General features: G+C 34.9%; 1 protein-coding gene across 1 annotated transcript in view; it reads right to left on the reverse strand.

Annotated features, from left to right (window-relative positions):
• Window positions 1–26,780, reverse strand: part of CAP (Cbl-associated protein) — a 149,337-nt gene that overhangs the window by 11,385 nt on the left and 111,172 nt on the right. The window contains exons 22-23 of the mRNA XM_076532852.1: window positions 20,842–25,155; window positions 19,918–19,977 (exon numbers count right to left, since the gene is read on the reverse strand). Coding sequence (XP_076388967.1) covers window positions 19,918–19,977; window positions 20,842–25,155 — 4,374 coding nt within the window. The remainder of the gene's footprint in view (window positions 1–19,917; window positions 19,978–20,841; window positions 25,156–26,780) is intronic.

Consider the following 26,780-nt stretch of genomic DNA (forward strand, 5'->3'; position numbering starts at 1 on the left):
AGTCGAAACATTTTATCATTATAACACTCAATATTGATGGAATGAAGTTTTGGGCTGCTGATATTGTTGACTCTCGATTAATATCAGCCCATAACGTACGTCGACGCTAATGAAATACCCCACCCTTTCCCATGTATCAGTATGCATGTATCATAATGATAAATGGAATTAACGCATAAATTATGACTATCGTTGCATTGTGAACGGCGGTGTTCGATAATCAATACCCTTTACGCGTCTTATACACCGCTAATGAATTTTCCTGTTTGTCACGATACAAATCATTTCAAAGCATGCACGTATCACGTGTTGCACGAATACTGTAATGTAATTTTGTATCGGAAATTTATACGCTCAATTTTAGTTTCATGATTTATATCTTGATTTTATACTGAAATGCAAATACTTTTCTTTGAAAAAAAAATGTGTAAATAGAAAATAATACACTAATTTGAATGCAAGAAAATTTTTGATATAAAAGAGTTTATTTTGAAATTTATAAATTTTCAAATTTTCAAATACCCAAATTTCCAAATCCTCAAATTCCCAAATTCCCAAATTCCCAAATTCCTAAATTTCCAAATCCCCAAATTTCCAAATTCCCAAATTCCCAAATCCCCAAATCCCTAAATTTCCAAATCTCCAAATTCCCTAATCTTCAAATTCCCATAACTCCAAATTCCCAAATCTCCAAATTCCTAAATCTTCAAATTCCCATATCTCCAAATTCCCATATCTCCAAATTCCCATATCTCCAAATTCCCAAATCTCCAAATTCCCAAATTTCCAAATTCCCAAATTCCCAAAGTCCCAAATTCCCAAATCCCCAAATCCCCAAATCCCCAAATCCCCAAATCCCCAAATCTCCAAATTCCCAAATTCCCAATTCCCCAAATTTCCAAATCCCCAAATTCCCAAATCCCGAAATCCCCAAATTTCCAAATATCCAAATTCCCATATCTCCATATTCCCAATTCCCCAAATCCCTAAATCCCCAAATCCCCAAATTCCCAAATCCCCAAATCTCCAAATCCCCAAATCCCCAAATCCCCAAATCCCCAAATCCCCAAATTCCCAAATCCCGAAATCCCCAATTCTCAAAAGACAAAATTTCTACCCAAAATAAATACAGAAACTTTACTTCTAACGTCGGTGGTTGACCACGCACACAATTTTCCTATTTATGCGAGCAAATATATTTTTATCCGAGGTTATCTCAACGAACGCTATAGATACAACAGATTCTAAATAATGGACTCAGGCACCGCACTGTCTCTCCTGTCGTCGACTAAACCAAGGGTTAATTCTGATAATAAAACTTCTACTGAAGTACTATACTAATAAACAGATTGCGGATGTTTACGCACTTATGGCATACTGGAGCGTGCAAAATGTACAAAAGCTATATTAGGCTGATACTTATTTGATCAATTTTATTTATATATTATGAAATTTGTTACAGAATATTTTTAATAGCGCTCTCCTTCACTTGAACATTTAGCTTTGACAATTAATTTGTGAACTAAATTCTTGTATTAAAAATTAGTAACAAGCCACATTCATTTTCGTTAAACTCAAAACTTTGCATATACATATGTGCATTAAGTGTCATTTCATGCTTTTCTGTTACGAAAACTTGTGTTGTTCGAAATCATATCTTCTGATTTTATAAAGAGCTTACTATCAAAATGTGATAAAGTACTGAGTAAGAATGAACTTTCAATTGTTATTTAATATTAAATTTTGGAACAATAACGTATGTTTGTTCGATGTATGATCCGTTGAGTAATTAATGGAAATGAAGCACGTGCAAGTAGATCAACATTCTAGATAGCCTCGAACAACGATACACGATACTTTGCGAGATATACGTCTCTTCTTTCGTAAGTGTTGTCTTACGAAACGTGAGATTTGAGGGTCTTGAGCGGTAAATAATCATATGTTTTACTGTTATAGTTATTTGACACGTTACGGCACATCTGAGGCAGCAAATTATTTATAAAGTTCATGCAACTTCCACTGAAATGTTTGAACACAAATTTTTCCAAATAAATCGAGTTAGTAATCTCATCTTAAATTCTTTAATTTACTAAGTGCTAAACATATTCACTAAAATCAATTAAGGTATTGTTTTCTGTTAATAAACATTTTTGCTAATTTTGAACGTGTACCAAAGATAAAAAATATATTAATTAAAATTAATGAATAATTCGTGAGAACCTAATTTTTAATTTTAAAAACCTTCAAGTTTCTGAAGAGTATCAGTTATTCATTAAAACTTAAGGCATCTTAATATTTGTGAGTATCTCTAGAATTATTTATTTCAAACAGTAATTGGATCGTTGAACCGTATTTAAATTATCCTGCCATTTTCTGTTATCAATGTAGACGCAAACAAATCATGAGACGTCCGTTTTGTTTTTCCGAATCTCGCAATACAAATAGCACAATTTGATTCACATTTAGTTTCTGAATAAACAAGATAATAAAGTTTATTAAATTTAAATAGACTTATGACTGAAATAATTCAAGGTGTTCAAGCTTCAAAACGTGAGATCATTAAATGTATGATTACCGCTAATTACACTTCTTTCATTATCAAGATCCGTTAGGGTATCAAGCACTATAAGATCATTATACTTCCTCCTACAAAGTCTAACAAGTTTCTCACAGTTCTCAAGTGTAGATTCTTCGACTTCGAATAATCATCAAAGGGAGTTGAAACACTTGGACGATTAAAATGATCGACAATTCACGAGAGAAATTATAAAATGTCCGTCGATAATTACAACCTTCTTTCACAGGAAGATGTTGATGAATGTAGGTAACCTATCGTATTGAAAGAGATCTACATGAGAATACCTCTACATTTCCGATTCGAATTGCTAAAGTTATCAGGGCATGCAGGAATTCTACGCCGGAAGAGCGGTTTTTTTTCTGCGAAAAATCGGATCGTAGATAAGGAACACTGGCTTTACCCATATTGAGGTCGTTGCTTATTTAACTCGCTCTACAGGAAATGTACGGCTTCTTCGCTTCTGGAAAAGATCTTGACTGTCTAGGAAGCGAACTAGGTGATTCATTAGTATTGAATATCATTCTACTGTGATATGTGCTAATCGTAACATTCGAGAAAAAAATGTTACTAAATTGTACAAGTAGCAGATTCCTTTACACAAGTATAAAACATCTGATATGATTTGATTATACATATAGAAGTATAATGGCACTTATGTGTATATGCATAGGTAGATTTAGTACCATTTATGGTAGATTGATATGAAACCTGGAGAATAATGAAAATTGATTTCATAAAATATAATGAATTTGTAAGTTAATATTGTTGATTAATTCTTATACTTTTTATTGATTATCCTTATCGCGCTGATATCTTAAAATGATAAAGGATTAGCCACATTTACAGTTTTTCAACCCCTTCGAATTACACCATTCAATTTACTACAGCTAAAATAAGTACTTTATCTACAGTATTTATCAATATTTTACAATAGTATTTTATCTACCCTACAATGTTGTAAAATACAGAGAAATAGACTCCATATACAGAGAACCAAACTCTACATTTTACAGAAGTCAGAATACTGAGATGGAGTCTGAATATAAACTGCAGGACAGAATAGTAACTAATTATAAAAAAGTAATAACTTATCAAATATTTCAGCAATAAATTTGTCAAGCCGCTATCTGAAACACTAAAAATACCTCCGAGTGCGATGGGTTGAAAATTTGGAGAGATACGACATGTTTCAAGCACGTATCACCAAACGAAAGCGAGAACAACAAGAGTAAGAATGACTAAAAATGCAGGAAGGCCATCATTGCACCAAATGTTATCAACGCAAATAAAACGAAACCTCGAACCTGTTTCTCTGCTATCTATTGCAAACACCCAGTCAGCACAAACATTTTCACACGTTTATTCGCGAATTTTACGGGACGAATGCACCGTCAGGATGCAGTGAGATCGCGCGACTGATAAAACGAATGCAACTGCTGTCCAGCCTCGACGAACACGAGAGGGAATTGCAGGTTGCGCCTGCGTTCCAGCTGTACGCAAGTTGGCATTTAGGGCACATCCGGATATACACACGTGCTACGCCAATGGAATTTGCACGTTCCGTGTTCCGGAAATGAAAATAAAATCATTGATGTACATTTTCGGTAGATAACCACTTGCCACACCTTACTGGAATCTGACTCCTGGCGCACTCGCTGTTCAAATCTGACAAATCTTTCTTGAACTTTTCGTGTTTAATTTGCATAGTATGCAATTATAATTTGCATAGTTAAAAATCACTGAAGATACTTTTAATGATTATTGAATAAATAATTATTCCTTATCTAATAAATTAGATGCAACTTTCTTAATTTGTTTTAATGTTATAGCAGTGAACATGATTGTCATATGTGATTGAATATCTGATTAGTTATGCGAAGAGTTAACTTTGCACACAAAAGATAACTCACACTCATTGATTTGTTATACTCATTGATACAACAATTTGCAGTCAATAGTTTTTAACTAAAACAGTAGTGTTATTTAAGTGCTGTATATTAAGCTACATATGACTTAATGTAATGTGTTATGATATATATATGTGTATGATATAGCTGATCTCAAGATAAGTCTGGCACCAGTTGATGAGCACTTATGGCATACCAATTTGAAGATAAAGGTTTTGCTGAAAATGATTACGTGTACTTTTCATAATGTTTTTCCGTATGAACTAGCTGGCCATCAGAAAATTCTCTCATCGATTATTATGTACAATGAAGGGCAATTATTATGTACGATGCGTAGCGATTATTATGTAAATTATGTCAGATAATTATTGAGCGATTAACAATTGTATACCATGTATATTAATTACAGATGTAAATTTCCATTTTCAATAAACGTCAAGCTGTAAAATGTAATACAAATGCTGCTTGATAATACAAATGGTTACACATTGGAACACTTGCAAATGTTACTCAATTCGGTTTGATACAATTTGAAATATTTCTAAATCTATAATGTTAGGTTCTGTTAGACAAATACAGTGAAACAGGCAACGGACAGCAAAGAAATAATAACTGCAAGAGAATTAATAAAACTTTTCAACTGGAAAGTATCAAAGTTGTCTACCAAGGATAAAAACACCGAGAGTAATAAATTCATACGTAGTGGCACAGACTTTCGTTACGAGAAAATTATCCGCCCAAAAAAACTACTCCTTTCTTTCCCGCCAATAATGTAACGATTTCGCGAGTGAACGCGTCTGGCAAGAACGCGTTCCTGCAACACGCAAGAGGAAAAAACTGCCCGCGATTCTAACGGCACCGTGGGTATTTATAGCAGGAAGAGAATTATTTCAAGAAAATTATGCGCATGTTTACTGACTGTACGGAATCGGCCCGTAAACCGAAGGAAGCGTGGTTCCGGTTCCAGCTTGAAGTCCACCGATCGAATTCACCTGGTGATTGGACAAAGGGGCCCTCCTCTCAAACTCAGCCACCTGTGAATTCCGCTGAAGATTCGTCGTACCGCACTGCGTGCCTTTATAATTATTCACTAATTGTGGTGACTGCAATTCGTCCACCGTTGGCAAGCCCGGAACGTTATCTTTCTTCCCCCGCTGTTTCGAATCCTCTCGGTATATCTCGTAGCGAGCTTCGTTGTCGTCGGAGGGACACTCGTCCTGGATGATTGTTGGCAGTCCTTGAAGAGGACAATCGTAATTTCGAAGTAGAGACACGTCCACCGTGTAATTGCTCAGCAGTTTTCTTTCCAACGCTTCAACTTCCTCGTACCTTTCGTTCACTCGAGACAAATCCAGCGGTGCCGGAACTTTTGTCAGCTTCACCCTTCGCAGTGTCAAACCCGGCAATTTTTCCCGAGAAACGTTCTCATTTTTCGGCTTCGATTCTTCCGCGAAAATCTTCGACTCGTACACGTTCAAATTCGGTAACGATTTGCAGAGATTCCTACTGTTCCGTGTAGCACACTTACTCTTCAAGTTCTGATCGTTAATTAACGTCAAGCACGACTTATTAGCCCGAGTGATACGTTTGAACTCGAAAAAGTTCTCCACCGATCCGTAAGTAGGCTTTGATACCAATCCGTCATTCCGTCTACTTTCGTGCCACAAATTTCTTTCCAACTCGCTCGGATAAAGCTGATGATTAAAGTTTGACGCACGTTCTTCAGCATCCACGTCGGTTTTCACATTCTTTCGAAAATTATAGCTGCGTTCAGGCATCACACAGCCACTCGACCCAGAATTCTCTTTAGAAACTGTATCGTAAAAGTTGTTCGATCCTTTTAGAAGGTACACATCGTTCGCTGATGAGATATTCAGGAGCTTGTCTCGATCGTTTTTCGTTCGACTCCTGTTCGAGATTACTTGATGCTCTTCGTCCACCAGTTCGGGAGTAATGTTTAGCTGACACCTGGATTTTCTGTCGTTCGAGCTGCTGATGGAAGACTGGTTGCTCTGACTGGTTAACGTCTCGGTGCTCCCAAATCCGCTGCTGTTATATTTCGACGCGTGGCTAGGATTTTTCTGCTCGAAGCCCTTGGGAAAATCGTACCTCGTAGACTCATCAGGCATACTTGCGAAAAATTTTCTTCTGAGATACCTGTTGCGTTCGAAGATCTCGTGAAGTCTTTCTCTGGTCCCGCTGTAAGCTTCGTTTCTGTCGAATGTTAGATCAAACTTCACAGAGCTTCGTGATCGATTTGACAGACGCGAATCTTCGGGTTTCTGATATTCGTTTGGGTTCTCCATGTCTTGGCTGTAATCGTCGAAAAAATAAGACCTTTCGAACTCTGTTTTCGGACGCCAACTCCAACGATACGATTCGTCGTGGTCGTCGTTTGGTTCGATCCAAACGGACGTTGCTTTCTGCATTTGTGGCATCGAGTGTCTGTGATAGCTGTACTTCACCGGCTGTCTTCTGAAAGGTCGATGGTTGTTCAGGTGACACATTTTCTCAAGATCGTTGATCTCGTTCGTGAGACTAGTCCATTCGGGACTCTTCTCTAAGTCCTCGACTCGTGGCAAAGTTGAATTGAACATTTTGTATTTTGATGTCTTATTCATTCTGTAGTAACATTTGAGTTCGGTGCATGACGTCTGCGAATAATTTTTATCGGGTTCCGTAGAAAGTTTTGTAACGGGAATAACGCAACAGTTCGATTGCCAAGTAATCTTTCTTATACAGGGTGTCTCAAAAATTGTGGTCCAATAGGGTTTTTGAAGACAAACTTTTACATTAAAATAGAACAAATATATATTCTGATTTAATGTAAAATACTGAACTTTAATCTGTTACAGTTTAGATATTTATGTAATCGAACCATTGCGTTTTTTCTCAACTGAACATAAAAAGATAAAACTTCTTGCGAGATTTGATAAATGTATGACAAGTTTATATGTATGTACATAGAACTTACTGTGACTGTTACTTTAACAAATTTATATACGATATTTTTTTAAAAATTAACAAGTTTATTTGTTATTAATAATAGTGTTAGTACTACGTTAGTACTGTTCCTCAATTCTGAAAAGCTTACACTACTATTTTTGTAAGAATCTTAAATTTAATTACGTCGAATTTTATTTTAAAGTTTGGTTAATATTTATTTGGACGAAGATATTTCTACAAAATTTAACTCAAGATTTAAACATAGATTTTCATCGTGTTTTTAAAATTAATTAATTATGAGAATATCAATAATTTTGGTGACAAGTTACTTCGAGCAACTCAGATATATCAACTTTCTACTTAGAAGTTTGAAAGGAAACGTTTCTGGAGAAATGTTTGTATTATCTCTTTACATTACCGAGATAAGTAAAACATGCTTCTGAAGTTTAGTAACCTGTTTCAGGAATAGTGAACGCAATAATTATCGCATTCATAGGAAATGTCAGTAATCACATGTGGAGCGAAATGAATGTAAATAGCACCTAGATATTTGAAATTTTCATGATCCAATGATTGCGTAATCAGAAATTTATTGCCGTTGCACGAAACGATTCAATTAACTTTAATTAGCTAGTGATTAAAACTTCATGGCTAACTGCTGACTACAACGATACTTAAAACAGACATGAAATATAAATTTAGCGCTTTGAACGCAGCTAAAGTTATAATTAAATCATTAAAACTCGTTTTCCTATGAACACATTAATACTTAAATATCGAAAAACGAACTTGCGTATTTTCTTTTATAAAAATAACAAAAAATTCATTTTGAATGTTCAATAGTTAAATTAAATTTGTTTCAGTTTCCATATCGAGACTTATTTACTTAATTGATTTTCTCCTTAATTGAAAAGCTGAACAAACCGATTTCTTCAATTATGATTGAATAAAACTTCAAAATTAAAATGAACTAATTTCATGAAATTTATAAAATACATTTAATAAAATGGATAATAATTTTAATCACCGATATTGGACACTGATCAAGTTTAAATAAAATTTGTTATCGGAACTCGATATAAAATAAAATTAATATTAAAGGTATTAATGAAATTCGATATGTTAAATACGAAAAGCTATTGACTAACCAAACCAACAGCATTTCAATTGATTAATTTCACATGATAATGAACATACCAATTTTACAACTATCTTGAAAGCTGCAATAATTTACTAATTGAATTTTGAAAAAATTTTTCATAACGATTGGAAAGATGAACTACGTTAAGTTAAAATTTTTATTTTGATATATAAAACGCGAAAACTGAAATAACGAAATAAATTACGTAAGAAAAGCTTAGAGAAACTAAGTATTTGATTCTTTTTGATCAAATGCGAAATTAATTACGCGATAATCAACGAAGAGGAATGGAAAGTGTGTTTCGGTTGAGCAACCCCGGCAGTTCTGAAAAAAGTTCATAGCGTGTTCAGCATGTCGATTGGTAGAATTTTAATTAAGATCCTTAATTACACAACGAAAAAGCGCCAACGTTGCTAATAAGTACAATTGATCGCACCTCTGTCTCTTTAATTGGCTATCTGCGATTAGGAAACAATTTAACAGGGAAAATCTCTGAAACAACCTGCGTAGAAACTAGTCACTAGAAACTCTTGCAACTAGACACTATGTAATACAAAGTACTGCAGAACTGCTTAACCATAAAGATTTCGACCCCTTTACAACAAAGAACATTTCAGATGGAAAGTGATAATATGACTAATGCGTTTATTCAAATACAGGCAAGGTTATAAAGATTATTATCAGAAGAAAATCATCGAATATTAAAAATATTTTTACAAATTCAAATTTTTGTACAAATTTTTTAATTTTTGAATATAAAAGTTTTTTATACACACTTCAATATGTTAATTACCACTGTAACATTATGGTAGTAATAGTAATTAGCTCACACGTTTCGGGCCATTAAGTACATGATTATTTAATTTTTCAGCATCATAATTTAACCTGTTATATCAGGCCATAAATCTACTTCTAACGGTAGCTCAATTTTTCTTCTCTTTCTTCAACTCTTATACATACTCATTAATGTGTTACTGTTCCGCAGAAATTAATATGTTGATTGCCATATTAAAATAGCTGAAAACTTATTTAGGTGGTATTTTTATTTGTAACAAATATCAAATATTTGCATGAGATGTTTTATTTAGTATTCATAGATTTAATTTGTATTTTTATTTATTCGTTGTTAATACAGAGTATTTCTAATTAGGTATCAGAATAAATTCTTAATTATATAGATGCATGTATCGATGTCAACCCGCGAGTTGGCGCGTGAAGAGGCTGACGTGTTTAGAAGACGGCTCCAATTGGTCAGAATAGAAAAATGGACGCCTCATCTTCCCGAATCTCTACGCTTCCGAATCCCTACATTAGCGAATTCTTATAATCCCGTATACCTACATTCCCAAATTTCTACATTCTCAAATCCTTCCATTTCCAAATTCTTACATATCCAAATCAATATATCCCCAAATTCTAATATCACTAAATTGGTGTATCTCCAAATCTCCACATATCCAAATCGCTATATACCCAAATTCCTACATCCCCAAATTGGTGTATCCCCAAATCCCTCCATTTCAAAATTCTTACATACCCAAATCGCTACATCCCCAAATTCCTACATCCCCAAATCAGTATATTCCCAAATTCTTACATATCTAAATCGCTGTATCCCCAAATTTTTACATCCCTAAATTGGTATATCGCCAAATCGGTACCTCCTCAAATCGCTACGTCCCCAAATCGCTACGGCTCCAATTGATCAGAATAGGAAACTGGACGCTTTACACTCGAGAGCGCGATAGTGCAACTTGCGTTCAGCAGTTGTTATTGTAACTATTATTCCTACTTGCCCAAATGTAACGAAGTGTTCACGGTGAGGCTTCATTTACTTTGAGTCTATCACGCGCCAACTCGTGGATTGACTGTACATGTATATAGGTGATAGAAATTTAAACGTCGCTCACATATGGTTAACATGGCAGTTAAAGTGTTACAAAGATTCTTAAAATGTACAATAAAATTTCCCTTTTCATATTTTTTATGATTTTTCAAGTAAAAGATGTATATATTGTACAAATGCCACGCTGAAAAAAATTATTCTAGTTATTACAGCAAATATGAATTTCTGCTAATGTTTAACTCCTAACAGATAAGTTCTATAATTCAGTGTGAAAAATCGTGGCATGAGAAACTGTTCAGAAAAGTAGGTAATGCCAGTTGCTAAGAAACACGCGATCAGAAAAACAGGGCAAAACATAACTAGGTGTCCCGTAACACTTTCTCCGTTTCGGAACAATCATTCAATAAGGAAAAAGGAAGCAATTGACGTGGAATCACCCTTGTTCGAACGAGAAATGTTCACAGGAATCGCGCCTATTAAAATTAAATTGTAGACCCAGTAAGACACGGTTACTTTGTAACGTTGTTCACAAGATCGTCCCTTGAGAAAGGTGTTACCTGCACGCTTCAAATTACTATTCTATTCAAATGAGGGACACCATCCCCATTATGGACGGAATAGCTCATTCGTGAGTTGGAGAGTTATTTCTTATCGAGAAACGGTTTCACCGTGAATTATGCTGTCTCTAATGATCCACTTCTTTATTAGAAATACTTCTTATTAGAAATTATTTTCTGTTGAGGCAAGATATTAGTACGAATTATACTTTTATGTAATATTTTGTGGTTTCCTGAAGAATTTAAATATTTTTCTGTATTTTTTATAACATTTTTTATAACATAACGTTTATAACATTTTTAAATATGAAGAGATACGTATCTTTTTGCTGAAATATATTTTTAAGGATTCTATTTTAAAGCTTCATTTTAATTATTTAACATTTTATTTTAAATTTAATTTTAATTTTAATTTGATTTGATCTTTAAATATACTTGATGGATTCACTATTTAAGCTGATCAACTGATAAAATGAATTAAATATTATAAAATGATTAAATTGAATTAGAAATAGCTGATATCATTACTTAAACACAGGTTTGACAAATTCAGATGTATCTCAACTCTACCTAACCTAACCTAACTTTAAACATGGTAATCGAGTCTATAAATAATGGGAAACAATATCAATAATTTTTACACTAAATTGGCAAATTTTTCAAAAGTATACGATCTATAATGAAACAGAAGATTGAAGAGACTATATTTCAAAATTAAAAACGCTAATCCATCATATACGAAGGACCCACCTGGATTAATCTACGAAAAATAAATTGTTATAGCAAAATTGATGGATACGTTCGAAACGATAATAAAAATGAAACTATTTAATTCGTTATCTATCAGCGAAAGAAACTGAAATATTATTGATTTTACACATTACAAGTAAAATTAGAACTTATCTTCAGAATGTTAGTTACAATATACTTATCGTGTTTTTCTTTTTCTTTGTGATAAAGTGAAATTGTTGTGAGTATGTGTCAGAGTTATCTCGAACATTCGGAATCTTTAAGATTGTCTGATAAAACACTTGAAAAAGAGTTATACTGAAATATACCTATGATTACAGAAAACACAAAAATATTCTCAATACGTTTCTCTAAAGAATAAATTTTTAATTACTAGTTTTTATAACTAGCTTCTAGCTATTTTAGTGTTACGTAATAAGACATTATTTATTATTTAATAAAATTAAATTTAATTATTATTGAATAAGATGATAATAATTATTATAATCAATCTGCATGTATAATAATGTAAAATACTATTATTCTATTATTCTAAATTATTATTATTCTATTTTAACAGATATTCAAAATGTTAAATAATTTTGTTTACATTGAGACATTTTAACATCAAATAAACATTACATTTAATTATCACCATATTTTGCCATTTATATTTTTTACTATTCTTTTACACAGAAAACAAATTTTATTATTCAATTTTGAAACACGATGCAAGAAGACTTATTTGAATTTCCAAGCAAGTAGCTGTTAGCTAAATGAGCAAATTAACGTATTTACAGATCAAGGTCGCTAAAAGACTCTTACAGCCTCGAGACTCGATTACATCAAATTAAAATTTTCTTCCAAATCTTTCCTTCAGAATTTGACATATTGCGGACACTCTCCGTCACAAGTTGGTCACGTGTGCTGCATATAAACTTGTCATAGCGAACCTCGCGAATGCTTAGCATTCAAGACACGATTAGACTCTTACGGTATTGACCTTGCCCACGTTCAAAAATTGTCATTCACATCATTCTTATTTATAACCTGTCACTTCCGATTTCTGTCACGTTTTACTCACAGCCCGTTATTTTACAACCAACGTAATCGGGTCGCTATTTATAATTTTAAGGTAAAATTCCAAAATTTATCTCACTTGGCACGGTATCGCTACTTAAACTTCACTTACAAGATCACTACATTATACTTTAACATTTTGATAAACGAAAATATGAACATACGATGGTTACGATATTTCACTAGAAAAAATTAAAAGATGATCTTCCAGTCGAAGTCCACAAACACCTTTTTATCCAGAGTACAAGATTGATGTACTGTTCTCCACAGTATTATAGTAAATACTGTTCTCCATAATATGAGATAATTATCTAACGGTCAATAGTTTCCACATCGAAGACACTTATTTACGCGTACACAATTATCGCGATTAAGCTCCCCGGGAATGTTAGTCACTCGCACGCGAGAATGTGAACTCATTGTACGTATAATGAGAACATATAATTATTCTAATCTTCAGTCACGTTAAAGAAGACACTCGCGAGCGAGAACCTCCTGTTCGACAACACTGAAGCTTCTGCCGTGAAAGAAGCGTGCCGATCGTCTACTCCTCGCGCGAATTCGCCGCCACTTTTTGCACTCCCACCACTTTCGACTCGTTTGCCATCATATTTCTCACCGAAACCACATCAACTTCAGCGAAAAGCGCACCTAACGTGACTAACAGAACGTTACTTTCGTTCTTGTGTACATTCTCCTGCAAATCTGGCTTTTGGATTGAAACATGTATCGAAATCTGATAGAAATCTTCACGTTTGAAGACGAACTTCTCGTTCATTTTTAAATTCATAAATTTGTCAATTTTGGAACAGTTGTGTTTTTCAAATTTTGGTACGCAATTTTTCATGTCAGTATATTGGCTAATTAAAATTTTCCAATTTTGATATAATTTTTAAATTCCATAATTTGAATGGTTTTATTTTTCTCAATTTTCCGATTTTTAGATATTTTAATTTTTAGACTTTCAATTTTCAGTATTCTAAACTTTTAAGTACCTCGATTATGCAATTTCTGGAAGTACAAATCTCGAAATGTTCATATTTCTAGACCTACAAAGTTTGAGGATTTCTATGTTTTCAGATCCCTAAAATTAAAATCCTTAAGTCCCTAAATTTGTGGACCTCCAGATTTATAGGTTTTCGTTTTCAGATGACCAAATCATAACGTCTCCAAATACTTACGTTTCCAAATCTCTAAATTCCCAAATTTGTGGGTCCCGAAATACTTACATCCCTGAATACCTAGGTCTCCAAATTTCCAAATCCCCAAATTTTGCAGGTCCCGAAATACTTATGTCTCTAAATTCCTAAGTCCCCAAATCCCCAAATTTGTAGGTCCCGAAATACGTATGTCCCTAAATCCTTAACTCTCCCAATTTCTTGACAAATCCCTAAATGTTCATATCAAACAAAGCCCATAAATCTGAAGGTTCCAGTGCTTAAACCTCCAAAATCCTAAATTTCCAAATGTCTAAAATTCTTATAAATCATCAACCAATAATAATCTTAGACTTGTCTTATTTTATATTTCTTGCTTCGCCTCTAGTTTCGTTCAAAGTTTATTTATAAAATTTATACTTCAGTGTACTTCGCGTCTTATTTTGATATACTGATTTGTTTACATGAGAACTGTGTTTCTGAAATAAAATGTCACCTCTGTTTCGTATCTTGAGAACTGTGTTGAATGCTTTTTTTATCAGATATAGCAGACACGTATCGCTTTAAAGATTCGTTGTCATAAATTTAAATCCCACGTTTCTCATAAATTCTCATACTTTAGATTCAAAGAATGAAACGCACTTCTAATCCTTTCCTACTTGTCAGATTAAAATACTAACTAATCAATGAAGTATAATAATTAAATATGCCTTGAAATAGTAATAAATTCTTCCCTAAATAAAACGAATCGAGCGTATATGAAAAATGGAATAAGTCCATGTTAAATTTAGAAATGATGTACATTCAAGATACCATGCACAAAAGTTGCAGTTAGCGTGTCTGACATTTTGCGACTAATTACTCGCTTAATTCGAGGAGAGCATGAGAATACTCTTCCGATGTTTACGTTCCGACAGCTGTTTGCAATGTTACTAGAACAATATTATTTTTAGCACACACATGCACGAAACAATCTTCCCGATGTACGAAACTCGAGGTAAAGGCCACGTAGTAATAATCAATCGCTGAAATTTTCAGCGCGTAAACAAATTTCTGGTATCTCACTTCGTATCGATACCACGTAAGCTCTTTTTCTGGCAACCGATAACAGATGTCTGACACAATAATGTTCACTGAATTTTAATTTCCTAAAATGGGACATGTATATCACATGTTTTTTCCCAAATCGTGTGTTGAGCAAAGAACGTAGTTGCATCAACCAGATTATCCACAAAAGTGTCGTTCAGACGAGCACTCGCTGACATCACTCAATGTCAAAGATTAGATAAATTCTGGTAGACAATCGATATCGTCGCATGGCACTGTGCTTTTACAGGCAGGCGATTAGCAGACGCCATTGGTGATTTTTCTTAAAAAAGTGTGTGCATATTGGTGTTTGTGGACACTTGTTCATATAAGTATTTTCAAATTTATCGTTGTAGAAAATGACTTTGTTAGCGATAAGAGCGTACGAGGTGACGGATGTCATTAGAATATAGAAACAGGTATAGTCTTAATAAATCACTGTCTAGTAGTAATGTTACTAATATATTACTAATGTTACTGACTAGTTTTTATATCCGAAAAAGATCACGTTTCAAAACATGTAGTAAACCACAATAAAAATGAAAGTAAAATTTGAATTGTTTTCCTGTATTTTAGAATGGTAAATGAATTTTTTTTTTTACAACGTATGAAATCAAAATCATCTGTATAAAATCTTGTGCGTACGTTTCAGTAAAAAAGTTGGGTTAGATAACTTAGATAATCAGCACTATATACTGATCTTTTTTCAATGATTAACACAAAGCACAAAACAATCGGACATAAGAGGTTTATCAAATTGTAAGTGGAGATTATATAATAGAAACGATGAAGACATAAAAGGCGAATTAAATTATTGTATCTAGGAAGTTAGGTAATATTAGGTAATATAATATTAGCAATTAGATAATATTATAATTAGCTAATAGTACAACTCCAGAAGGAAGAAATAAAGTCCTAAAAAATTTTCAAAAATTGTGCTGCTGTTGTTTAATTATCTATATATGTATTGTACTGCAAAGAGAAGTTCCCTATACTTTTTCCCACCAGTCTATATCAATGTGTATACAATTCTATCTGTTCCCTCGTTCAAAGGAAGCCTTCTATTAGCAATCTTCTAGTGGAGTAACATTGTAGATAAGAGGGTGTGTTAAGCGATCAACAGTTTACTGATAACGTGATAAATGCATTAATTCTGTCGAGAATAATTCAGTCTATAAAACCATATTTTGCTTATACAAAATTAAGCAAAATTATTCAATTTTTCACTGCCTCAAATTTAATATTACAGTCTAAAGATCAAAATTTAACACTAAACGTATAATTAAAATTTAAGTAATGCTAAAGTTCTTTACCATATTTTATTGTCGACGATTTAATTGATATATCATCAAGTTATTTAGCATAAAATTCCTCTTTATTTTCGTACATTTATTAATACAAATGACTCATGAGTAGCAATATAGATAAGAATATTACATTCGATTGTGGCTTTGAACTTTTGCACCTTTTGAACAAGATATTGATTAAAATCAGTAGATCTGTATATTCATTTTTTAATTACTCAATGACTTTATCATTGCAAGGAATGACTCATTCATTCTTTTTATTTTACAAGTTCCATATTTTACAATGTGTTATTTATTTTAGAATTTTAATAGGAGCTTTGACTTTTTAATTTTCGTTTTATTTTACAATTTCATTAAAAGTGTAGATGTGTTTTAGTTGAAAATTTTACTTCAACTTTAACTTTCATTTTAAAATTTTATTAAAAATTGATTTTATTTAATGTTCGTTTTACTTTAGAGTTTCATGACACACTTCGATATTTTCAATATTTATTCCATTTTAGAATTTCATCAGAAATTCCAATATTTCAATGTTTGTTTTATTCTAGTATTTCATTCTACCAATAATTGCATTGAAATAATACAGAATTTCTCTGAACAAGAAAAGCCTGTTACCCTGTTGTCTTATTTAACGAACCAGCAATAACTCGGAACTTTTCGAAACTTTTCTTCAGTTGGTCGAGTTTAATTATGTATTTATTGGAATTTTCTATGATCTCACTCGCTTGCGATCGTTTGCAAACTTAGCATCGGTCTTGTGAGACTTGGTTCAACGTTGTTGTATTCAGATGTTCGTGCTAATTAAATATGCAAACGATGCCACGAGTTTGTAACGTCTGAATACTTTGCATACAGTCACCATCGTTTTCCGTCATCATTGTACACTGAATTGTTCAAAATATACACTTCCTCCTAATATTCTTGCAATTTTAATTACACGTTTACTTACTTGTATCTGACACATCTAACACTTGTTGCATCTGAGAAATTTAATTACTTTTTGTATCTAATAAATCTCTTCACTTGTTGCATTCAACAAATGCAATTACCTGTTGTATCTAACAAATCTCATTCCTTGCTTCATTCAACAAATTTAACTATTTGTTGCATCTAACAAATCTCACTACTTGTTGAATGTGACAAATCTCACTATTTGTTACATGTGACAAATCTCATTACTTGTTGCATGTAACAGATCTCAAAATTTATTGTATCTAGAAAATTTCAGTATTTCTTGTGTCTAAGAAGTCTCATTACTTTTTGCAGCCAACAAGTTTCACTATTTGTTGTGTCTGACAAATCTCATTATTTGTTGAATTTAACAAATCTCATTACTTGTTGCATGTAACAGATTTCAAAATTTATTGCATCTAGCAAATTTCAGTATTTCTTGTGTCTAACAAGTCTCATTACTTTTTGCAGCAAACAAGTTTCACTACTTGTTGTGTCTGACAAATCTCATTATTTGTTGCATTTAAAAAATCTCTCTACATGTTCCATGTAACAAATCTCATTACATGTTGTATCTCACACATCTCGTTATTTGTTGCAACTAACAAATTTTATTACTTGTTGTGCCTAACAAATCTCGTTACTTGTTGCACTCAACAAATCTGACTACTTGTTGCATATAACAAGTTGTATGTGACAAATCACGCTATTTATTGCATTTAACAAATCTCACTACTTGTTGCATGTAACAAGTCCCATACCTTATTGCATTTAACAAATCTCAGTATTTTATTGCATGTAACAAGTTTCACTACTTGTTGCATGTAACAAGTCCCATACCTTATTGCATTTAACAAAATCTCAGTATTTTATTGCATATAACAAGTTTCACTATTTGTTGCATGTAACAAGTCTCACTATTTGTTGCACCTAACAAGTCACGCTACCTGTTGCATCTAACAAGTCTCATTATTTGTTGCGTCTAACAAATGCATGCATATGTAGTCCCGTTATTTAGAAGCTACACCTTACCTAATCGTTGTTGCTCACAGTGTGATTAATCCCGTACCCTAAATTCGTCGTTTAGAAATATTTCGGCTCGAAATTTACCGTACTTTCATTGGTTTTTCGAAATCAATTCATGCTCAGTTCACTGCTAAGCAACGGCCACGCTTCCCTCGAAAGAGTTGCGCTCATGTCATGCACAACGAGCAAATTTCATGCTCTGTTTCTTTCAAACACTCCGAGAAAATAAATCGAGTAGCGTCAAATAAAGCGATCGATCATTCATTGAATCTGTAATTGCCTCCTTAAATCTGTTAACTAGGAAAATATGAAGTTCAATGGATATGAAGTTCTATTGTATTTAATGAACGTTTCCCATTTGACATTGAATACGAGAAAGTAAGATAATGAAGTTTATAATAAAATTTGCTGGTAAAAATTATGTTCATTTCAATTTTAAGTTTATTGTTACGAATACTATCACCTTCGTTTGCTATATCACGTAAAAGTGAAAGGAAAACAATGAGTAATGGTTTTGTAATTTTTACGTCTACAATGAGTTATTGCTTTTTCGATCGAAAATGCTATTTTTAGGTTAGACGAAAGCGTGAATTCAGTTGGAAATAAATCATTTAACACTAGAATTACTGACGTTAAATGCACACTGATTTTTAAATCTAAAATAAGTAAATGCAATCTTTTTTAGCTGAATAAAATGATAGATATTTTGACCAAACGAAAATAAAATTATGGAATATAAAGTGTGAAACCAGGAACCATTTTGACTGGATCGTGACGTTCAAGTTTTAAAATGATGGACATGTTCTTTAGATGAAAAATATTATTGAATTGAGAAGAAGACAAGAATTAATATTTGATATTGTTAGACGATGGGAAGAAAAACAAGTTTAACTGAAATTTTAACGAGGAGATAAACACATAAATTTTTAATTTGACGACCTGTCTAGTAGATTTATTGCGATCAAGCAAAAATTGATTATTAAAAACTGTGTCTGCTGTAATTAATTATTCAAGCAATATCTTTTATGCAAAATGTTTGAACTTCATATTTTATTGTATTATTTTACCCAGTTAACAGGTTAAAACAATCTTTAGTCGTTTGAGTAGCCATACACAAAATATACATTCAGTGTTATATGTATAGTTTCGCAGTTAAATTTTATATACATGATTACAATTATTTGTATAAAATTTGTGCAATGTAAGGAGAGGACATTTTGTAATATATACAATAGCATTTGTATTAGTGCAATAATATAATTATATTTATACACAGTATATTATATATTTATTTATAGTATATATTATTTTTTTGTTAAGAAGATCAATTCTATGAAAATTTATACATAATGGATACACCATTAAAAATGAAACCCTTGCACATGTTTCTTTTATTCTTCAATATCAGAATTACTGAATAAAAAACTATTTTACTAATCAAACTATAATTAGCATAATTCATTAAATAATTAATATCCATTTCTTTACCATGGTGTTATATGACATTCTCGCCACTCAAACGATTAAAAAATGACATGTGACATATAAATGAAAATGAATTATAATTAAAAAAAAATAACGATAAATGATTAGCTTGTAGCATTACCTTGACAGTCGTCTCTGTAATGTTGAGATTTTGGTGGTGGCGGGGGTGCGTTCGAGTATTCTATTGGCCGAGCCGAAAAAAAATGAAAATAATAATTAGCCGTGCTATAATTAGCAAATGATGATAATCACTCAGCACGAAGGATCACTGTGATTGTTAAACGAACCCTTAGATTCATTTGAACGCACTGTTGCTCAGCATCCATCAGTATTGGTGTCACTTTGTAGTCAAGAAAAAAATAAGAAAAGAAACTAATTTCTATTTTTATAGCAAGATTTATATTTTTGGAGATATTTTAGTGATTCATAACGTAAAGGGATCACTGAAAGTGTAACTATTATTCAGTTTTTACATGCTGATTAAGATTAACTGTTGTTTGAAATTCACGAATATTTATCTGGAAATCGCCATCTTTTGTTACTCAACATTTTCTCATAGGTTTCACAAAAATTTTAATTTTAATACTACGGAAACCAGTAAGGCAAAATAAGTAATCTTTGTTTCTTCATATAAATTATACGAATAGTAGAAAATATTCTTTTAAGTTGAAAATTAGCATATCTTTTCACTTTCTACCTCGACTAAAATTGAGAGGAAAACGCATCAATAAATTCTTACTGATTTGAAATTCTACAATTGTCATTTTTGTTTAAAAAAAAATTTGTTTTTAGTTCCACAGTGTAGTTATATAATGTCAATGTTGTCTCTCAACAACTATTCCATCATTAATTCAATAAAAACCCACTTATGACTTTCGAGAATTCAAACCATCACCTGTCATACATCAATCCCTCAACTCTGTTAAAAAACAATTCCTAATACACGACAACGTAACGTTCAAGATGGCGACTTCCAGTCTCAACGAACCTTTCCAACCCGCGAAATCGACAAAAGGTTCTTTTCAACACTTATGAAAATTCAGACCTTCAAATGTGACAGTAGGTCGAGCAGTATAAATAGGAATCGGCGACCACCAACTGGTGTTTTTTCGTCGAACAGTTGTGGAAGGCAACGGTAGAGGAGGAGGAGGTTGATATCTGAACCTCGGCCTGTGTTTATCGGGGTCAAATTTTTGGCTAGCGAAATCATCCGCTTGCTTCAAAATGGACGACGAGTTTCTTGAAGAGGCACACACTTTCCCCGTCACTTTACTCTCGTCTTTGATCAGAACTTTAGAGTCACTTTTCGAAACTCGACGACCAGCAAGGTCCGGCGGCGACGACAGAGAACGCATGTTGTCTCTTCGGCTGGGATACCTATGCGCCACCCAACGACCCGCCAGATACGGCGCGATATCACGAAGTTCACGCACATCCGGCGAAGAAGTGAACATTTCACCCAGGATCGAAGTTTTCCGCGCGCCAAACGTTTCAAACTTCTTTCGCAAACGACACACAGGCTTCCTCGCCTCCAGCTCCTTAGTCTCCGCCTTCCTGGCCACAGCGTTGCTCATAGTCGAAGTCGTCGAGTCCTTCAGCTCGGCCGTTTTGCTGATGACGTCGATGTGCGGCATGTTCAAGTCTTCTCGACGAAGAGGAACGCGTGGAATGGGTGGTGACTCTCCTCTCCGACGAGCTCTTCCTCTTCTAGGCTCGTACTTCCTTCGTAACCACGCAACATCCGCGAACTCGTGCGCCTTTACCTTACCTTGCTCCACCTTCTTCAGGAGGCAACGCGTCAGCTCAGGGTCGCTTTGGAACTTCTTAGGCTTTGGAACCAGCTTGATCCCGCTACGCAAGTCCTCCACACTTTCGAACTTGGCCCTCAGTCGTTTGACGGTGCCATTTCTGACGAGTTTCAAGTACGCTCGCCAGTATTTGTCCGGGTCTGGCGAGGATCCGCGTAAACAAATGCTTTCGATGCTGCAGGTCGAGTTGGATCGAGTCGTTGCACGACACGGACTGACGCTGTGAGGCCTGTCGTGTTCACGGTCCCGTGAACACGAGCGGAGGGACGCTCCTCTGGGAGAGATCGAGCGTGTCCTGCACCCTGACAAGGGCAGGGTCGCATACCTCGCAGTCTCTGTTTCGCCGAACAGCTCTCTCAGATCGGCGAAACTCTGCGAACTGGACAGTCTTCCTTTCTTCTTGCAACCTGTAGATGCCATTTTATCGATATCTTTCTTCGAAACGTCCCCGCTATTTCGTTCGATCACCGTCTTCACAGACGTATCCGAGCTTCCTGTAGTGCTGTCTCGTTCGCTGCCTGAATTAGCCACGGTTTTCCGAGTGTCTTCAGGTAGTGCCACCGCAACAAGTGGTGATTTCTTTGACCACTCTGATAATGCGTCCGCTGCCCGCTGCTTTTCGACCGGAGTGTCATTGTTGGGTGTTAAAATTATTAGAAAGTCGTCTTTTTCTTTGGACTTCGATGGCTCTTTCGCTGATGCGTCAAAAGTTCCTGACATGTTAGCGAGAGACGTGTTTGGAATCTTCTTAGCTGCCAGTGCTGCAGCTATGCTGCCTCGAGTTTCTCTCGGCACTGATAGCCTTCTTTGAGAAATTTTGTCTAGAACTTCCTTCCCCAGCGTTACAGAGAGCCTCTTCTTTTCCAGTTCACTCATCGAGGGAGAGGTCGGAGCCGATTCGGACCTTTCGAGACTCTTTCCTCGACTGATGGAATCGCTTCTCTTCAGCGCTGATTCTGGACTCGGAGGTGATTTTTGACGAATCGAACTTGTATCTGCGGTAATCATAGAATGACATCGCACGTGCAAGCCTTTGCCGTCATCTTGTGCGCTTGGTTCCGTTTGAGGAGGAACCACGATTTCGTACTTTGATAGAGGATCTTTATGGAAAACTATCTTTTCCTGCGGTTCAGATTTTTGTAAATTCTCGCTACCATAAATTTCATTCAGTTGTTTCTTCAAAGTAGCCACCTGTTCTATCGACAGACTGCTCCAAAACTTTTTGCTACCACCAAGGCTCTTCTGCAGCAACGGCTGATCCAAATTATCCAAGGATTTCTCGTTCTGATCACCCTTCGCCTTTTTCTGAATCGTGCTCGCCATATTGATCACCGATGTGCCGCGCCATAGTGGCTTGTAAGTGTCTTTCCTCGATGAAATCTCTATCTTCTTGGAAGATTCGGTTTGAAGCTTCTTAAATTGCTGGATAATATTCTCTACCGAGCGTTCCTTGCATCTCAAAGCCCCATCGCCGTTCCACTTGAACTTGTTCGCGTCCTTTGTACTGAATAGAAGGTCCTTGTCTCTCTGAACCGCCTTCAGCTTCCCATAAAGCACGTTGAATTCAGTTTGAATCCTCTCTTGAGACCTAACTTTTTTCCAACGATCGTAATCCACTATTTCTTCGTTCCTCAGTCTGGGTCTCAAATCACTAGACGAAAACGTCCTTTCCAGTTCACCTAATCTCTCCAGGCTGGAATAAAAATCGTGAAGTTCTTTGTATCTCGTTGATTTCCTCCTGTCATGCAGCATTTCGAACACGTAGCGCCGGTACTCGTCGCGATCAATCGTCGACGCGCAAAGGGAATTCGTGCTCCTGGTCAACGACAAACTGGACCCAAATTTCGATCCGTGCAGTTCGTCGACTTCGCTCGCGCTTCTGGCTCTAACCTTTTTCATGCTGGAGTACACGTCCGATCGATCCTGTCTCAAGCTCCGTATGAGTCTACAGGCTGGAGATTTTACCGGGGACGGCGATGCTGTTCGTGAAGAGCGTTTTGAACCCGAATATTCTGACAGGGTCTTCAAAGGTGGCTCGCTCAAGCTTCTTTCTTTCAGACGGTCCTTCGTTAATTCTGGCTCAAGATCTTCTATACCTAGAAGACTGTCGAATTTCCTGACCTTCTGAAAGACGGATCTACCGGGCCAACTGACGCCATAAGGACTAGAGCTCCTGCTGGAAGGAACACTCTCCCGTTCCCAGGTTTTGAACTTCGAATTCGAAACTGGACGTTTATGGGCCAAATAGATACTCAGTGACTTCAGAGACGGCTCGGATTTACTGCTCTCTTTAATGTTTTCTTGATAGATTCTGGCTCGTTCGTAGACGATAGACCTTCTCGACGGAATATAGTCGCTGGAGATACCGGAAGAGACAGATCGTAAAAATAGGTTCTGGAAGAATGTATCCGAACGTGCTTCTTGGTGCTTCTTTATTTCTTCCACGGTGCTCCCTGTATGCTCTTTATTTTCCGTATTAATTCTATCAGGACTTTCAGTTTCTAAATTCTTCAACCTTCCTTCTGCTTTCTTCTGTGGATTCACTTGTATCGTTTGAAGTTTCTGTACAGGCAATTTTACGATAGTTTGCGGCTTCCTGAGTCTCTCAGAGACAATCGCTTTAGAAACACAAGAACGTTCTTTGATTTTATCAGGCTGCCTCGCTATCGTTTTTGGTCTCTTAACGTCCGTCGATACAATCTTAGAAGAGGTTGTTACGGAGGACTTCACAGAAGGTTTTACCTTCAAGGACTTATCCATACTTCTCTGCTTATTCAAACTCGAATACGCATTGACCGCGCGCTTCACAACGTCTTGAGATCGAAGGAGCTCCATGTTTCTTTCATTTCTGTCCTTGAACTTCTCCAAACGCAACTCAGCGGACGATTTGATTAGCCTTTTCGTCGACTGCTCCTGTTCCCTCCTCGTCAATCGCGTTTTTATAGCATCCTTCTTTAAACAGGGCACAGGAGGACAAACTCCGTTGCAATTTTGCGACCTCTGTTTGGACATTTTCCCGGACTGAATAGATTTATCGTTCAAACGTTCCTTGCTAAATACTAATCTCCTGTCTGTCTCGGGCAAACTTCGCGACGGGGGCTCAAACTTCTTCCTGTTCGACCTGCAGGGAGCGTTATCAAAATTCTGAAAGTTTTCTCGACTCTTCTTGTGCCTGTCCAGATTACTGCAAACTCGCTCCCTTTGGGAACCAGACGCATCCCCGCTGAAGCACTGTTTGTGTCTCGATTTTAGAGACTGCGAGACAACCGTACTTTGTCTTTTCGCGTACAATTTAAGAGTCTTGCTGTTCCTCGAAGACTGTCTTCGGGGTGGCGATGGCGGTTTTGAAAGTACGCTACGAGGATCTATTAAGTCCCTGGAGGGATACGAACTTATGTACTGAGCGTCCACTATCTTGATCTTTGAATTCTGGTTGCTCGACGATTGTTTGTATCGCGAGGATACAGGCATCGTTGAAGAAGCGGTTTTCCTGTGCACACGTATCCGCGTCAAAGTGGGTGAGATCGGAAAGTACTCGACACCCGAGTCGTCTGTGGACAAAGTTTTTCGGATCGTTTGTTCATTCAGTGTTCATGAAGAATTGCGTGCCGTGGAACCCTGTCACCGAAAGTTTCGAAGAAAGTCACTTTTGAAGCTGGTGATGCTGCCTTGTGTTTATCCGGAACAGCGTGAAGATCGGAAAGTCTTCTCGGCAGTGATACTGATGGTGCATCAAATATTACGATTCGAGTAAAAACGAATCGCAGACCAATATCGACAGATGCTGAGCGGTGCTTGTGTAATTTAGAATGTAAGTAGAGGAATAGGAAATATGTTACCTCACTGAATAACGCAATTTTTAAGTAATAGTATGCTAGTTACTTAAAATTGGATTTTGTGTAACTTGAAAAGGTATTTCATTGAGAACGAGTCTGATTATTTCATTGGAAGCGAAAGAGATATGGAACTAAATTCTGGAATTGAAATTGATATACATACTGCTGGTTAAAAATTTTAACTATTGATACATTAAAAAATACTTTTTCAAATTTAATTGATTATATATGACCACAAATTTTATCTTCACTATTTTGAATTTTTAATTTTATCTCAGCTTCATAACTTTTAAGCTACGTCACTTGGGATGGTGTATTATTACTGTATTGTTATTTGTAGCATGAACTGCATATTTATTGGTAGCCATATTCCCTTGCAACATAACATAATTTAACTCTGCATCGTGAGATATATTAAATAACTTTAATATTTACGTATTATGATTATTGCAAACTAAAGAGCCCCTATCTTAATTGATTTTTGCAATATTATTAACACTCTCTGTTGTATAATATAACTATCTATAAACGTTAAAAATTTTATCCCAAACCTATTTAATTAGCTTTAATTTAATTTAGTCAGAATGAAGATGCTCAATTAAACAAAAAATAATTCAAAGTGAAATTTAAATTTTCAAATCGAATATCAAACTCGAAATCACAAACAGGATTGTAATAAATAATCGAAATAATGAACGTTGAGAAATAAAGACACGTTGACTTTGTTATTTGAAACTAATTTGAAAGTTCTCAAGTAATTCTAATTACACAAAAGTTTTTTGAATTTCAATTACTGATGTAATAATGGAGGAACTCCATACATCTAAACAGGTAAAAATTACGTCATTTAGAAAGGCAACATTGTATTCGTATAAAATATTGCGTTCAAGCTGGACATCGGTAGCACAGTTACATGGTTATGAGTCATGCTGTATTTTTCATTCGAATTATCCAAAAGCCGTGAAATTCAAACCATTCTTTTTATGAAATTGAATCTGACGTGATTATTCAACGCTTACATGAAAGTAATTTATCAAAAAAGACTAGAATAATAAGATTGAACTTGATAAGCTACAACAAGCGACTGTTAAATAAACTACGAACGTGAACAAAGGAAAATGTTATTTGAGGTCTTACCAGTATAATACTGTCGAAGTCACGTTAATGATTGGTTATTCAAAAGTTTTTAAACACAATAGAGCTCTATTTATCCGAATAAAATCAAACTTTAGCTATTAAAACTATTCTTATTAGAATAATTTCATGAGGTTCGAAAAATTAATTATTAATAGTTGAACATCTAGTACTAAATTCTCTGTTCCTTATTTTAGTTCTCAGAC

Source organism: Megachile rotundata, chromosome 1 (genome assembly GCF_050947335.1).
Source record: "Megachile rotundata isolate GNS110a chromosome 1, iyMegRotu1, whole genome shotgun sequence".
Taxonomy (NCBI): Eukaryota; Metazoa; Arthropoda; class Insecta; order Hymenoptera; family Megachilidae; genus Megachile; species Megachile rotundata.